Genomic DNA, 17,286 nt, shown 5'->3' with positions numbered 1-17,286 from the left:
AAGTCTGACACAGCCAGGACCAGCACTCAGGGGTCATGATGCACAGAGACATGCACCTACTTTTCTCCTGCAGGGATTCGAATGTCACCTCCCCTTGAGGGTTGTCATCCAAGTCGCCATAATGTAGGACCTTGTGGTTCAGTGCCAAGCGGCAGTGCCAGAACCGCTCTGGAATATAAGGACAGCAAGCAGGTGAGGTATGGGAGTGCTGGGCAAAGGGGCACCCTGCAGAGCCACCCAGGCAGGCTCCCTCACCTTGCCGCCTCCGGTTCCCAATTTTTCGGAAGCTGCTGCCCTCGCACAGCCGGTTCAGGCGCTGTTGCTTGATCAGCTCCAGGATCTCAGGCTGGATCTTCTCCCGAAGCTCCCTGTGGGCACACCCACCCACGTGAGCTCAGGACCACGAGACAGCGATGGGGCTGGAGCAGGCCGCCGCCCTCTCGGGCCTACCAGCTAACACTTACACAATTGGAGGGGACTGGAAGTCATCCTGGCTCATCCTCTCAGACTGGCGCAGCCGCAGAATCTCTGAGTAGCTCAGGCTACGAAGTTTGCTCTTGAACTGATCCAAGGAGTTGGGTTTAGAGGGCAGAGCCCGGGTGATCTGCTCTCGGACGACTTGCATAACCTGGGCAAACAAGGCAGCCACAGGCCACTCTGAAAATGGATAGGCCAACTCGAGACTAAGGCTCTCCCTCACCCAGTGTCTCAAGCACAGCAGGCATCACAGAGTCCGGACTTTCTAGTGGGTACTTCAGGTCACATGAAGGACAGTGACAGGTGTTTCATTTTTCACACATTTCAAGAGGCAGGGAACGAATTCTGAGCTCAACTCTTCCCGCCCCCCCCCCCACACCCCCAACATGGTTTCTCTGTGTAGCCTTGACTGTCCTGGACTTGCTTTGTAGACCAAGCTGGTCTCGAACTCACAGGGATCCACCTGCCTCTGCCTCCCGAGTGCTGGGACTAAAGGCGTGCGCCACCACGCCTGGCAGTGAGCTCAACTCTTAAATGCTCAATCCTTCACCTATTCTTTCAGCAAGATGGAATGTGCTAAGGGCTCCGTGCCCCTCGACAGAGGAGAGCTCTGTCCTGTACATAATGCCATGAAGAACAAGAGCTGCAACACTGAAGGCAGGCACAGTGCCCAGCAGACAAGGGGGTTAAAATGTGACAGTTTCCCTAAAACAATTGTTAGAGAAGAAAGGAGGGTGCCTGCCCTCCCATTGTACAGGAGGTACAATCCTATGCAGGAAAGAAAACTCTCAGAAAGACTCATGAACACGCACGCACACACATGCACACGCGCGCACAAACACACAATTCTTCTTTAGACTTTCCAAGGTTTGTTTGATTTTCTTGAGACAGGGTCTTGCTATGCAGGCCGGGCTGTCCTAGAATTCAGGCCCCACGCCTCACACACATGCACCATGCCAGTCCACCTCAAAACCCTGAGCTCCTGGACTGTTGGCTGTGAGGATCTAGCACAGTGCTCCACTCTGGGGCACTCAGAGCACCGAGGCCTGAGAAGCACCTCGAAGTGCACAGCACGCATGCCACCTTTCCTGCCTTGCTGACACTGGCTAGTCAAACAGATCACCTGCTACACTGAAGCTAAGACAGGTACAGCTCTCCCATTGGCTATTTCCCTGACCCCTGTGGAGGACAGTGGCAGGTGTCAGCTTCCTCAGGCACCATGGGGAAGCCGCCCGCCCAGCTCAAGGTTATAGAGGGAAACTCAGGCTCTCCAGTACTTTGACCTTGTGACAGAACTACTGACCAGGCTGGCTTTCCAGCTCAGGGATTCCCCAGGTGCTGGTCAGCTGTCAGAGGCTGTCTCGTGATGGTCTTCCACCAGCCTCCACGTGGCTTGGCAGCACTGACCTTGTTGAAGTCCTCAGCTGTCGCCCTCATCTCCTTCCAGGTCTTGTTCAGCAACTGGATACAGATTCCAAAGAGCTCTTCAAAGGCTCGGTCGTGGGTGAAGAACATTGGGTGGTAGTCATTGCGCCCTTCATTTGCTGTGGAGAAGAAAGTGAAAGCGTAAAGGCTCTGCCCTCAGGTGCTCAGGGCACCCATCTGCCAACTCTGAATTCTCTGCACTCAAGTCCTGAGGACAAAGAAAACAGGCCACAGACTATAGCCATCAAGAGTATGAAGGGGCTTTCCTCGCGTCCTTAGCTCGCTCCCCACTGTTAGAAACTCAGCGGGGCCCTTACACACAGCCCCGGGGAGCTTCAGAGACACCTCAAATCACTGGATCAGACAAAACAGCAGCATGATCACCACAGACAGAGTGAGCTGACCGTGAGCTCATGGGTGATTAGAATATGGCCAACCCTGCCTAAAGCCTTCCAGTCCCCCATGACATCTAGCTGTCCATCATCTCTAGCCAGAGGCTGGCTGACGAGGCAGGACAGGTGCAGACTTACGGAGCTCCCCGACCTGCAGAATCTCACAGAGCATCTTGGTGAGCTCGATTGCACTGCGGCCGAAGGGACACTCATGCTTGTCCTCCCGGCTACTGTTCTCCAACACAATCTACAAGCAGAGAGGAGGCGGGGGTTGAGGGGAGGCAGGCATGGATGGGCACCAAGAGTGAGGGGCCGCCCCTGCCTTTACCCGGATGTAGGTATCCTGGTGGACTTTGGCCAGGTACAGCATGTTGTCCAAAGCCAGCATTCCAGGAGGAGTCTGGGTGAAGTCCAAGGCTGGGTTGATATGGTTCTGGAGAAAGCAGGAGCCCAGTGTGAGCTTGGGTGGAATGACCTGGGGGGCATCCTCTGGCCCTAGCTTGTCTGAGTTCCTGGAGCATCAGACTAAGGCTGCCTCAGAACAAACCCAGCACCTAGCAGGCCAGCACTGAGTAGGTACACATAGTTAAACTAGTCTCACTCCCAGCTGAGTCACGTTTGATGTTACACTAGTCATGGCAGCTTTGTGAAGAGTTGATTCACACAGGCTCTGGGTGTCACCCCGTCCTCTCCACGGTTGGACAGGGAGGGGAACGGAGGATGGAGGCTAAACTTTAACATCAGAAGTGAGGAGGCACACCACTAAGGTGAGAACAAAGCACCAGAGCTAGGTCCACTCCAGGCATAAGGTTCCCTCTCCCTCTGCCCAGCCTGGCTTCCTGGGATCTGGTTTGTATGCCCAGGTGATGTACGCCCACCAAGTGGCTACTGCCAAAGCAAGCCGAACACAAAGACCCCACTTTTTTCTGTCGGCTAAGTCCAGGGCTACCACTGTGAAGGGAGAGCTGCCAGGGCTGGGAGGAGGCACTCTGGTACTTACAGTAAACCCCAGCATCTTATAGTCCTTGGTGTACATGGCTTTGCGTTTTTCAGTCCCACTCCCGGGGACATTGTTAGGGTCAGACTCTGCGTCGAATGCAATCCTCCTCAGTTCAAATATAATGTCTCGTTGAGCCTGGGAGGTATAATGCAATAGGCAGGTCAGTTAGCTAGCCAAGGGAAGCAAGGAAGAGAAACACCAGCATGTGCTCCCAAGCCAGTCTCTTGGGAGGGACCAGTAGTAGGACAGAAGGACAGAAAAGGGCTTTGTCCCAAGTCTTCAGGAGATGCAGCCCTCACTGGTTTTGACAGGGCCAACACAGGCCACTTCACACAGCACTCCCTCCCAGCGCACACTGATGGCGGAATGACCGCAACCATGAAGAAACAGCACAGCTGACAGCAGGGAGGCCCCCTAGCACCTGCCTGGTCATTGGGATCCATCTTAGTCATCATTCTTTCTTCCAGAAGGTTAAAGGTCAGGACTTGAAGGACATAGAGCTGATGGGCCATCTCTGTTTTGATTGGTCGATTCCCTCTGATCACGTGCTAGGAAAAGCAAAGGCAGAAGCAGGGTTCAGTGGACTGTCTTCCTGAAGAGCCGTATCCATGGGGTGGGGGAAGTTCAAGCACATTGGACGGGGGATCGCATCCTCCCGGCCACAGAGCCCGCATGTTCTTGAAGGGGCTGGAGCCGAAGGGGGCTCAGCTTGGCCAGAGTAGATTCATGGAGGTCTTCCTTTTCACTCATGGGCAGGGGAGGTGGAATAGAGAACGAAGGCTTAACATCAGACACCAGGGGTGGGGAGGCTTGCCGTCAAGGAGAGAACAGGCCACTGGAGCAAGACCCACCCAGGCTTGCACCTCACAGGACTAAGGCCAGGGCAACAGTGAGTGCATGGAGAAGAGCCACTGGTAACAGGCTTTAGAATGGATCACTTGAAATGATACGGAGGCACCTGTGAAGGCCACTTGGCTTTCCTGTGCACCCCACAGCACCCTCCCCACTCCTTCCCCTCCTCTCCTCTCCCCACATACAGGCCTCTATCCTCCAAACCACGCCCGTGCTCAGCCTTTAACCATCCTCTCTCCTCACTGTTGGCTCCTCAGCTCCCTGGCTGCCCTACCCCATCTTCTCTCCCTCTCTCCCTGCTTGTCTTGGCTAATCAGTGTGGGTGTCACATGTGGGTCTCTCAGCCTGCCCTTACCCGACAACACCCTGCTTTTCCTTCTTGCTCCCTGGACTTCTCAGTCAATACCCCTGCCCCCACCCTGAATCCTGTCACTCTGGGTCCTTGTCCAGCTTCTACAATGTCCTACCTGCGTCCTTCAGGTCTCTCAGCGTTTGACAGATCCCCATGCGCAGGGTCGCTAGCACAGCACAGAGTGCTATGGCAGCATGGGACGGACTTCTTTGTGCAAGCCCACACTAGCACTGACTCTGCAAAGCTCCGCTAACTTGACCCCACCCACATCTGCTTTGACTCTAGACCAGTCTTTTGGGACCTATGCAGTACAAATTGATGGTCCTAGGCTGACATGGCTGGTGAACACTGGCCAGGTCCAAACTGTAGTATGTTGTGTCTATGACACACAAGACCTGGAATGAACATATCTGTGGTATACGGAAATGTTTTTAGTCATGTGTTAAATGCACCAGGCATAAAGCTTCATTTCCCCTATTCCTGTAGCGCTGCTGATGGAACATCTCAAAGTCCATGGCAGACTTGAGCTGTATCTCCCCCAGCTGAGCTGATCCTGGACCTCATCCTCAGTTGTTGACCTCAGGCGGTCGGCTTTCTCTACATCTCTGCTGCCCAGTAGAGTTGCCAAAGTCACGCACACAAAGGGATGAATCCCACTGAAAGGAAAGACAGCCATTCAGGCCCAGTCCACCCTCTCTGGACAGAACTTCCATAACACGTGCAGAGCCAGAGAGGCCCAGCTGCCCTCAGACCACAACTGGGATGTCTCCTACCCTCCAGCTCCTGCGGACATACGCACACCCTCTCTCTCCAGTATGTCTTTTGCTATCTCAAGCCCAGGTATCCCCTCCCCCCAAGCTCATGCTCTCCTCTACAGGGAGAGGCGCAGCTGCTCTGCTTCCTGTCTGCTTTATATCTCCTCTTCCACCTTGCCCCAAACGCCTCCTCAACTGCTGTCTCCTCACCCCTCCTGCTCCCTGTATGTGCATCTCCAGTCCTTCCTCCTCACCCTCCTGCTCCCTGTATGTGCATCTCCAGTCCTTCCTCCTCACCCTCCCGCTCCCTGTATGTGCATCTCCAGTCCTTCCTCCTCACCCTCCCGCTCCCTGTATGTGCATCTCCAGTCCTTCCTCCTCACCCTCCTGCTCCCTGTATGTGCATCTCCAGTCCTTCCTCCTCACCCTCCTGCTCCCTGTATGTGCATCTCCAGTCCTTCCTCCTCACCCTCCTGCTCCCTGTATGTGCATCTCCAGTCCTTCCTCCTCACCCTCCTGCTCCCTGTATGTGCATCTCCAGTCCTTCCTCCTCACCCTCCTGCTCCCTGTATGTGCATCTCTAGTCCTTCCTCCTCACCCTCCTGCTCCCTGTATGTGCATCTCCTGTCCTTCCTCCTCACCCTCCTGCTCCCTGTATGTGCATCTCCAGTCCTTCCTCCTCACCCTCCTGCTCCCTGTATGTGCATCTCCAGTCCTTCCTCCTCACCCTCCTGCTCCCTGTATGTGCATCTCCAGTCCTTCCTCCTCACCCTCCTGCTCCCTGTATGGGCATCTCCAGTCCTTCCTCCTCACCCTCCTGCTCCCTGTATGTGCATCTCTAGTCCTTCCTCCTCACCCTCCTGCTCCCTGTATGGGCATCTCCAGTCCTTCCTCCTCACCCTCCTGCTCCCTGTATGTGCATCTCCAGTCCTTCCTCCTCACCCTCCTGCTCCCTGTATGTGCATCTCCAGTCCTTCCTCCTCACCCTCCTGCTCCCTGTATGTGCATCTCTAGTCCTTCCTCCTCACCCTCCTGCTCCCTGTATGTGCATCTCCTGTCCTTCCTCCTCACCCTCCTGCTCCCTGTATGTGCATCTCTAGTCCTTCCTCCTCACCCTCCTGCTCCCTGTATGTGCATCTCCAGTCCTTCCTCCTCACCCTCCTGCTCCCTGTATGTGCATCTCTAGTCCTTCCTCCTCACCCTCCTGCTCCCTGTATGTGCATCTCTAGTCCTTCCTCCTCACCCTCCTGCTCCCTGTATGTGCATCTCCTGTCCTTCCTCCTCACCCTCCTGCTCCCTGTATGTGCATCTCTAGTCCTTCCTCCTCACCCTCCTGCTCCCTGTATGTGCATCTCTAGTCCTTCCTCCTCACCCTCCTGCTCCCTGTATGTGCATCTCTAGTCCTTCCTCCTCACCCTCCTGCTCCCTGTATGGGCATCTCCAGTCCTTCCTCCTCACCCTCCTGCTCCCTGTATGTGCATCTCCAGTCCTTCCTCCTCACCCTCCTGCTCCCTGTATGTGCATCTCCAGTCCTTCCTCCTCACCCTCCTGCTCCCTGTATGTGCATCTCCTGTCCTTCCTCCTCACCCTCCTGCTCCCTGTATGTGCATCTCCAGTCCTTCCTCCTCACCCTCCTGCTCCCTGTATGTGCATCTCCAGTCCTTCCTCCTCACCCCTCCATCACTCACAAGATGGCTACGAAGAGAGGTGAGTGTCAACATGCTCTTGGGTTTTGCTCACCAACCAGCAATGGCTGCAGTTCTCTGGCTTCACTAGAAAGCACGCTTAGACAGGTGCCAGCAAATCAGGTAAGTCCTCAGGCTCAGCTGTCTGTGCTGTGGGATCCTCTTCTGATCCATCAAACTAATCCTCAAACATGGTAGACATTCCCCAAGAAGTGGCTCGCCACGCCCACAGAGGGCGCCTGGGCGGCTGTTCTGGAGCTCCCACAACAACCCACGCGAGCCTGTGCACTTGCCACCATGCAACTGCTGGAAGGGAGCAGGGGTTGCAGCGACTTGGGGACCTACTCACACAAGGTGAAGCCAGCAGACTCTGCAGGTTTTCTAAGAGCTCTTTTAGAGCTCTTACACACACACACACACACACACACACACACACACACACACACACACACTGTGTCTCTCAAAAACACTCATACCTACATACGCACAGCTCCTGCCCACAAATGCCATGCACCCTGCCAGGCATGGTCTATGTATGAGCTCCTTCAGTCCTCACACCCAGCTAAGTAAATCAAAGCCAGGGATTTGGGGTCAACTGCTCAAGATCAAAGCAGACTGGAAAATGGCCAAGGCCCACCGTCAGCATCAAATCTTTCACGCTTGACTCTGATGTTTCGCTTATTACCTTCACTGCTGTTTCTGGGTTTTCCCATTTTTGACAACTAATAAACTCTTCCTTTTAGGCCTGATCTTGGCTCCTGTCCCCACCCCACTCGCTGCCTTCCCATATCCCACATCACCACTGTGGTAACAAGGACAAGAATAAAGTCCCCTTTCCAGACTTCTCTCCAGTCCATCAGCAACCCCCAGCTCCTGCAGCGTGGTCCATGGTGGCCTAGAATTTACACCTCTACCAACATTCTGAATCTCAGCTGTGCTGGGGAAGGAGACTACAGCCTGATCTGACCTGGCCCGCAGCACCTTGCACTACTGGCCTCAGTGGTCAGCCTGGGGGTCTTGCTTAGGTGCCTGACCTTTACAGCTCCTCCCTGCAAAGCAGATCCCACTAGTCCTGCCCTCCCTCTCCTGGCCATGGCTGTGCTGAGCCCCTCCTGTCAAGAGCAAGCACACTGCCCTCTGCATACTCCAGGTTTCAGACCACTCTGAGCTGTTGCTGGCATTCCTTTGCATTTATTTAACAGTTCTGAAGTGGTAACAAGCAGGAGAGATGGCTTTCATCTCTTCTCCCTGGAGGAGCTGCAATCTCTTGGGGGCCCTGGGATGGCTTCCCAGAAGCAGCTTGGCTTAGTGGAGTCCAAGAAAAGGCTCAGGTTTCAGAAGTGCCCAGCCCCTGTTATGAGCCTGCGTTGTGCCCCACCCTCAACAGCAATAGTCACAGCCTCTCCTTAGAATAGCGATGACCAGCAGCATCAGGAACAAGCATTAGCACAAGCAGTCACTGGGAACTCACGTTCAGGATTATGGACCGAAGATGCTTCTGTGCGAAGGCATTGGCCATGTCCTAGGGAGGGAAACCAACAAATGTCAGTAAGGCAGGTGGCACCTGTGACTGCTGTCAGGGATGGTGTCCTCACAGCCATGAACATTTTCCTTTCAAATGAGAAGTGAAGAAATCCACTGACCATCAGATGTATTTTACCCTAAAAATGTCCCTGCTTTTTTGTCATGTGTACAAACGAACTCAGACAGTTTCCCTTCTTACGGGCACAATAAGCTTCATGTCTTCACAGGGGACTTGGATTGCCTGAGGACGAGACACATGTGCTACAAGGATGTGGAGATGGACACTGCACGCAGAGCACATAGCAATACATGCACCATTCCAGGCAGACGGCCACAGCTGAAGAACCCTGCGCAGATGCCTGGTCACTTGTGACTGGTTTACAGAGTGATGTGTGCCTTTGGGGAGTCTTTCCACAGTGGATTCACTTTTCCCATCATATCTGGCTCAAACTTTGACAGTAAAATTTTATTTATTAAGGATCCAGGAATAAACTATTTTAATAGATGAGTTCTCCACAGAGATCCCATCAGCACCATTTGACCATCTTTTAAGAAGACACAGGAGGGACTAAAGTGATTATCATTCAAGCTTTTCCCAAGCTTTCTGGGGACCACTCTGCCGTGACACTGTCACTCTGAGGAGATGTTGAAATTTTACCTACACAAAATGGTCCCTATCAGGATGCTTCTAATTTTCTGACAGCTTTTTTAGAATTTTCAGTCTCTTCCTTCCACTGTCAGCAGCCTGTCTTAATGATGTTAGTGACAGTGACTCCCTTCTAAGCTACTGCCTTTGACCACCTGTATTGATAGCAGTAAGTTAACAGGCCTGAGGGAGCTATTACTCTCCTGTGATGTCTCTCCTATTTCTAAACCTCTACTCATGTTCCAAATGTCTGGTCAGAACCATCTGGGTTTATTGTGAAGTCCTGAGCATATCCTGGCTGGAAAAGGACAATTCAGGTAGATCTGCCAGCAGACTAGAACTAAAATATGAAACTCCTTGATGACCTTTTTCTTAGTGCTGGGGTGGGGAGCACATACCCTCCTTCATGTGCTTAAAAGGAGGCCTCACCAAAGCTCCCTCTAAACAAGAATAAGTACCCATTCTTTTGAATCTTAAAAAAACAAAAAAACAAAAAAACAAAAAACATGTGTTTTGACTCTGTGTGTGTGTGTGTGTGTGTGTATGTGTGTATAGTTCCTGATGAGGCCAGAAGAGGGTGTCAGATCCCCTGGAACCAGAGTTAGAGACAATTGTGAACTTCCATGTGGGTGCTGGGAACTAACCCTGGGTCCTTTCTTCAGCCCCCAAACTCTATTTTGTAAATGGCTTAACTCTTCCCATTATGTATTTAGGACAGTCCAGAGAGTCTGGAAACCCTCACCGCAGCTTTGGCTGCCAGGAGGTGCCATATTCTTGGTATCATATGGAAGAAAGCCAGGCTGTGACTGCACTGACTCACACAAAGGCATCGTGAGGGAAAGCCTGGCCATTCTCCCAGACTGGGCGTCCCTCAGTCCTTCCATGACTGTCACCTACGGTGCCTTTCTAGCATTCCAGTATGACAGACATATGCTACCTTTCCAGGGCCCTGGTTCCCTGAGCAGCCAGCCCAGCCCATATGCTTCCTGCCCAGCTTTGACCTCCCCACCAGGAAGAGCCAGGCCTTCTGCAACAGCAGTGCTACTTACAGTGACGGGCAGGTCTAGAGGGTTAAGGTGCTTGTCCTGCCAGCAGAAAGCACAGAGAGAAGCAGACAGGATGAGCTTTCAGCTTATGGTTAAACAAGGACAGGAAGAGAGACGGTCACAGAGCCACACCATCCAGACAGATAAGACAGACAGACTGCGATGCTTCTGCTCCTCCCTCTAGTAAAGGAACCCCTGAGATCCTATTGCATAACTCCACCGTGATATTGATAGAGAATTAGAAAGCCTTACTTCTGTATACTATGTGTGCTTTTAACAGAGATCTAGTGTGGCTGGGTTGGAAGGGTGCTTAGAAGTTGTTTAATCTGGTCCTTTAACTTCACAGAAAGAACTCAGACTGGAAGCTGATACACTTGCCCAGCCAGAGGAAGGACAAGCACTCTGTCCATGTCCTCCACTCAGGTCAGCACCTGCCCCAGCAGCCAGCTTCCAGGTCCTACACTGTAACACAGGGGTCTCATGTGACTCAATGACCTTGCTGTGGGTGAGTGATCAGTGCAGATGCTGTAACTCCCAACATCAGGAACTAAAGGTGGGACAGCAAGAGCTGCCAGGACTGCATGCACCACACAACTGGTAACAGAGGAAAGCGGCTGAGGATGTGCGCCAGAGACGACCCCACCATGAACTTAGTACTAAGTGCCATCGCCTTTAGACCACAATAGTGGCAGAGGGGCTCCCCTTCCCACATCTCTAACCCAGGAATTAGCAAACTATAGGCATATTGGGTGTGTTGTTTGACTGGGGACAGCAGTACCACTGTTGGCCTCTTGTCTGAAGCTGCTTTTGCTTACAACAGCAGATATTGAAGGGTTGCCACAAGAAGTGAAAACCACTTACTTTCTGGTCCTCCAGAACCCTGCTCTCAGCCAGGGAGCATCAGGTCCTCACCTCCCAGTGCCTTCCTGGGCTTCCTTATCAAAATCAACCTGCTGGGTTCTGGCCAGGGAAGGTTAGGAGGGAACTCTGGGAGCTCAGCTAGAACTCTGTTCTCTCCCCTGCAGAGAAGGCACTATGACAATTCTCTTAGAAAAGCCCAGCCAGGCGTGTTGGCGCACACCTTTAATCTCAGCATTTGGGAGGCAGAGGCAGGCGGATTGCTGTGAGTTCGAGGCCAGCCTGGTCTACAAAGTGAGTCCAGGACAGCCAAGGCTACACAGAGAAACCCTGTCTCTGGGGAGAAAGAGAAAAGAAAAAGAGCCCAGGGAAAGATTGGAAAGGCAGCCACACACCTGTCGCTTGTCTTCGGGGGCCTTCAGGAACAGCGCGTTAATCAGAGCGATGGCATAGGTTTGGATCTCCTGGTTGGAGCTGTGTCAACAGAGAGAGGCAGGAGGATCAGAGGACTAAAGAGCAAGATGCTGCTGCTCACACACAGCTTAAAGCACTCACAGATTGTGATCAAACAGCAGCCTGGGGCTAAGTCAGAAAAGCATTTCAAGCAGGTGCACACTTGACCCCATGATTCCATGGAAGGGATTTATCCAAGACAGCAATCAGAAAGCTATGTATGACAAGGTGTTACACCAGAGTGCTATTAAAAGGACAGGAATGTTAAGTAATCCAAATGCTCTTGCTAGGGCTGCTTAATATGCAAGATTCCTAGGGGCCTCCTAAAAATCATGCTATGGAGTGAAGATTATTAACCTGGGACTTGGGGATGGGCTTAGAGTATCTGTGAAGCCCAGATATGGTCAGCGTCTAGCTGGCTGTGTGGACGCTCCCAAGGAGAGGGAGGCTTAGGTGGCACTGGATTCCCACAGGCATCTGTGATGCAGGAAAGGGTTAGGAGCATGGTTGTACAAGAGCCTGATATGCGAAAATGTTCATGAGCCATTATTCAGCCAGGAAAAAAAGTAACTAACATACATACATATAGCAAGGTCTAAATTTGGGCAAAAATATGCAAAGGAAATGGCTAGAGGGACATTCAATTTAATGTTTAACAGTGGTTCTGTCTGGAGTGAAATAACGAGCAAATAATGTACTACTGGTGTTTTTCCATATTTCCAAAGTTCTGACTACAAATTTATCTTACTTTAAGTAAATAAAACAACTACAAGCATTTCCCTGGAGTTTTATAATGCTGACAGTTGGGGCTCCCACCTATTATGAGTGCCTCCTGTGGCTTTCCTCCAGAAGGCTAAGCTTCCTGGTCAAGCAGGTCCATGGCTGAGCATATGTGCACTGGTGACAATGTAGGCTAAATATTCATAGGAAATGTCACTTTCCTTTACTGTTCTCAGGGAGGCAGCTGAGGTCACCTCCAATTCAGAGATGAGGAAAGAGGAGTAAGGTTACCAGGGCCCAAGAAATCCCTATACAGAGTCTGTCATCTCCCTCTCACCCTAGCATTTCAAATATAAAAGTTGGGGATGAGGAATTCTTTAAAAGTGACAAGGTGAAGCCAAGTGTGGTGGCACATACCTGTTATTCCAAAATCTGAGGTGGAAGAGAGAAGATCCTAAGTCCAAGGCCAGCCTGGACAGCAAGAGACCCACTCCTCCCCTCAAAACAGCACTGACAAAGTGAGGTCAGTGCACAAAGAAGTCACGTGCTTTCTTTTTAATTAAATTAATGGGGGAATAGGTTAGGGGCACTTCTGGGTTGTGCTGTCCAGTTTTTATGTCAACGTGACACAAGCTAATGTCATCTGAGGAAGGAACCTCAATTGAGAAAATGCCTCCATAAGATTGGGCTGTACACAAGCCTGTAGGGAATTTTCTTATTCTTGATGGGGAGGACACAGCCCATTGTAGGTGGTGACATCCTTGGGCTGGTGGTCCTTGGTTCTGCAAGAAAGCAGGCTGAGCAAGCCATGAGGAACAAGCCAGTAAGCAGCACCCATCCATGGCCTCTGCATCAGCTCCTGCCTCCAGGTTCCTGTCCTGCTGGAGTTCCTGTCCTGACTTCCTTTAGGGATGGACAGTGACGTACGTGAAAATATAAGAAAAAAAAAATCCTATACTCTCCAACTTGCTTTTGGTCGTGGTGTTCTGTCACTGCAACAGAAACCCTGACAGGACAGGATGTGGGGTACTGCAGGGACAGAGCTGCCCATGTGCTCTGGGAGGACTGAAGGGCAAGAACACTGAGAGCAGTACAGATGAAGACAGCCTGGCTGTGAAGTCTCCAAGGGAAGCAAAGACTCTACCAGCCCACTGTGCAAAGACTCTACCCAGCTGGAGCGGAAGATCATCTGTGATCAGTAAGAGACAGAACAACAAAAGTGAAACCTCTGTCTTACTGGGACAACTGATGCTGGTCAGCTGGGCCTGAGAAATCAGTAGTGATTAAGAAGAGACCAGCATCTTTGAAGTGAAATCTTCTGAGATCATTTCAGACTGTCACTGTGCCCTGGTTCTGCCCTCTTAAAGTAAAAACAAGAGTCCAGAGTTGAGACTTTAAATTTAAAAAAAAAAAAAGATTTGAGAGTTTTAAATAGACTTTAGATATTTAAAGAGATTGGACTAAAAAGATAAGATTCATTTATTCACTATTTATACAGTATTTTGCTTGCGTGCCGTAAGAGGGCACCAGATCTCATTATAGATGGTTGTGAGCCACCATGTGGTTGCTGGGAATTGAACTCAAGACCTTTGGAAGAAAAGCCAGTACTCTTAACCTCTGAGCCATATCTCCAGCCCAAAATTGATATTTTAAAAATTAATTTATCCAGATTACAACTAAATTGCTATCCCATCACTTGTATCTACTCATTCCTCCCTCCCTCCCACCCCCACCTATTCCCCTCCCCTAGGTCTATGACCTCCTCCCCCACTATATGGTCATAGGCCATCAAGTCTCACCTTGGTGGCCTGCTTATTCTTTGAGTGCCACCAGGCCTCCCCACCAAGGGTGGGGGGGGTCGTCAAATATGGGGCACCAGAGTTCATGTCAGAGTTAGTTCCTGCTCTCCACCCAACTGTGGAGAATGTCCTGTCCATTGGCTAGATCAGAGTAGGGAAAACTGGATATTTTTTAAAGGATTACTTTCAAAGTGATTGAATTTTGTAGGGCTGTGGGACCTTTTCAGTTTGTATGTTTCAGATTGTGATGTCTTTATTAATGTGTGACCTTGAGGTGAACAAGAAAGGAAAAGTTGTGGCTTCACAGTGATGATGTGTCTGTGTAATTAGCTGACAAGGGGTCAGTTGTACTGGCCAGTTTTATGTCTATTTGACACAAGCTAAACTCATCTGAGAGGAAGGAGCCTCAACTGAGAAAATGCCTTCATTTGACTGGACTATAAACAAGCCTGTTGAGCACTTCCTTAGTGACTGATGTGCGAGCGCCCGGCCTATGGTGGTGTTGCCACTCTTAGGATGGTGGTGCTGTGTGAAGCCACATTTGCCTTGCATCTCGTAGGCTATTCTGGAGATCTGCATCCTATTCCAATCAAGTCCAACAAACAGGAAACAGTGAGAATCAGTGTCAATCAACAGTGTTATTACCCTTCCTTGGGGGCAGTTTAACCCTTACAATCATGTGGACTGGCTCCAAGTAGTGCCTGTGTGGCACTGTTTTTACTGCAGGCTAAAAATCATGTCCTGACAAGGTAAGCTTGCAATTTGGGTTAGGTGATGCTCTGGGCTGGCCATCATGCTAGCATTTAAATCTCCTTTGAGCCACATAGGCATGGAAAGTGGGGATGACTTACACATCTACAGATGGGGAAACAGGACAAAAGACTCTGCCACGGCCTGGATCTGAGCTGGCACCCCAGATCGCAGGAGCCCGGCCTGGATCTGAGCTGGCACCCCAGATCGCAGGAGCCCACATTTCTTGCTGTTGCCACAGTGCTGGCTTAGGGAAGGGATCATCCACCAGACCGAGTTCCACACACATCAGGAAAGGGGTCCAAAGTGCCTGAGTCCTTGTTCCCAGAGAGCTCAGAACTTCAAATGGGAAACATGTGATGTATATTGATGCGTGTGTGTACACATGTGCACAAATAAGACTATCAGGCCCATAGAGGAGGGGAGTGTCTAACCCTCTTGCCAGCTGAGACCTTAACTATGAGGGGAGTTTCCAAAGAGGAGGAGGTGCTGAAGGAATGTGCAGGGCCAGGCAGAACTGTCACAACAGACTGGCCAAGAGAGGGCGGGGCCCGTACTCACACCTGCAGGTGGGAGATGAGCTGTCCCACGGTGATTTCCTCTGCTATCTTCTGGTACAGGCTCTGGCTGTTTAATACCATGCTCTCTAGGATGGCCAGGGACCGCTGAAGGATGGACACATCAACCATGGGCTGGCTCACGTACCCTGCAATCTGGACCCAGAGAGAGGCACACTGAAAGGGAAGTGTGGAGCCAAGGGAACCTCTGATGCTCTCTTCTCAGCATGCTGCTCCCACGTGAGCAACAGTGGCCAGGTGATCATAACATCTGGTGTATGGCTGCCCTGGCCAATGGGCCTGGAGTCCCTCAGCATGATGCCTCCAACTTAGTGACAGTATCCATTCAATTATGTGTCTTCAAAATGTAAGAACTTAGAAAGTGAATCCCTTTCCAAATAGGGGTTCAGCATGAGGTAGACCTACTGATTGTATCCTGTATCTTATTTTATCTCCACCTCCTTTCCTAACTCCCTACAGAAAGTTAGACCATCAGATTTGGAGAATCCTTCAGCCCAAACCCTCTTCTCAATTCCTGTTATAATTCCCTCCACAGGCCGTCATTTCACGTTTGCCCAAATGTTTCCAGCACTGGGAAGTTCTCAATGGTTCAAGCCACAGTGCATCTGCTAGTCAATGAGCAGCAGCGTCTTCACTGGGTTTCATTCACTTTTCTGAGTTGTGACTGCCCCTGCTGGTAGCAGAAAGGAGGGCAGACTCAGAAGGGCCCTGGTACCCCCTCCGCTTAATCTGATAACCCAAGCAGGCTACTTGGAAGATTTGTACAAAGGAAGCACATTTGCAAATGAGATGCAGCTTTCTCTCCAAGCTGAGAAAGCAGGCTACTCAGAGCACTGGTTTGTGCCCAGTGTCACTGAACCAATTCTGCTCTGAGCCCTGTTCTTGGTGCAAGCCTTAAGAGAAGGCATATCGTGAATTGAGATCTTTTCTTGGGCAAGTGACAAGGACCAGGTTGTGGAAACTGAGCCACGCATCCCAGAAGGTGGTCAGGAGGCAAACAAAGAAGCCACTACAAACTGAAGGAGGACGTTCAGCAGGCCAAGGGACATGAATTCATTTTTAATCTGGTGACATTTCCAACATATGATGGGTTTATCAAGTAAGAACCTCTGTAAATTAAGGAGCATCTGTTGAAGTGTAAACCTTTCAGGAGCCCTGGGAAGATCATTGCTGAGGATGAAAAATCCAGCCCCAGGGAACACAAGGCTGATTCCTGCCAGAGACAGCAGGCTGCGGTGCCTACTCTCGCCTTACGCCCAGAGAACTGACAGGGAGAGGGAGGAGACATTTAACGTTGGAGGCCTCACCTGCTTAATAAAGGTGATTGAAACCATGTCCCAGGAGACAATGCCATGGTCCATGAGCTCTAAGAAGGCAGTCAGGGTGAATGCCAGCATCTCACTGTAGCTGAGACATGTGCGACACACACAAAATACAGAGATTCAGATCCAGGGAGCGCAAGTGTGAAGGCAGCTACAAAAGGGACAGATCTCAGTAAACACCCATGGGAAACCTGTGGAAGACACAGCCTGAAGCACGCCTAGGCAGGTGCTGAGCAGATGCAGCCCAGGTACCTACACTAGAAAGCTGGTGGGCTGCAGGCACCTAGGCTTGTCTTCTCCATCTTGCTTTATCTCTGTGTTAGTCTGCTATCTATCTCCCACAGCAAAGACTTTTGAAAACTGATGCTTGCAGGAGGACCAAAGAGAGCTTATATCTCACGTTAACCTTTAGGCCAAGAGGCGCCAGGGCGAGGGAGACAGTACAGGTGTGGCTATGCGTTCAGTTTCCAGCTGAGCAGTTGCCATGCTCGCTTTATCTTCTCCAGCTCTAGCTTCCTCTTCTGTAAAATCGAGTTAGTCTCACAGCATTACTCTCACAGGGCTGAGGTGAGGGCAAGCTGATGAGGTCTGCAGCGCCCTTACAATAATGTGGTGTAAGGATTAAACGTCTGCCTCTGTCTCTCCTTACAGG

General features: G+C 51.1%; 1 protein-coding gene across 2 annotated transcripts in view; it reads right to left on the bottom strand.

Moving 5' to 3' along the window:
- ELMO2 (engulfment and cell motility 2) overlaps positions 1–17,286 on the bottom strand; it is a 38,381-nt gene that overhangs the window by 4,775 nt on the left and 16,320 nt on the right. The window contains exons 7-19 of one of the 2 annotated variants that reach the window (XM_084776201.1): positions 16,620–16,719; positions 15,296–15,447; positions 11,408–11,486; positions 10,158–10,193; positions 8,410–8,460; positions 3,720–3,842; positions 3,295–3,429; positions 2,623–2,727; positions 2,433–2,541; positions 1,885–2,021; positions 465–628; positions 256–368; positions 61–168 (exon numbers count right to left, since the gene is read on the bottom strand). In XM_084776201.1, coding sequence (XP_084632327.1) covers positions 61–168; positions 256–368; positions 465–628; positions 1,885–2,021; positions 2,433–2,541; positions 2,623–2,727; positions 3,295–3,429; positions 3,720–3,842; positions 8,410–8,460; positions 10,158–10,193; positions 11,408–11,486; positions 15,296–15,447; positions 16,620–16,719 — 1,412 coding nt within the window. The remainder of the gene's footprint in view (positions 1–60; positions 169–255; positions 369–464; positions 629–1,884; positions 2,022–2,432; positions 2,542–2,622; positions 2,728–3,294; positions 3,430–3,719; positions 3,843–8,409; positions 8,461–10,157; positions 10,194–11,407; positions 11,487–15,295; positions 15,448–16,619; positions 16,720–17,286) is intronic. The other variant, XM_084776202.1, reaches the window with a different exon arrangement.

Source organism: Acomys minous (genome assembly GCF_964271855.1).
Source record: "Acomys minous genome assembly, chromosome: 3".
NCBI classification, from domain to species: domain Eukaryota; kingdom Metazoa; phylum Chordata; class Mammalia; order Rodentia; family Muridae; genus Acomys; species Acomys minous.
This window is presented reverse-complemented; position numbering and strand designations above follow the sequence as displayed.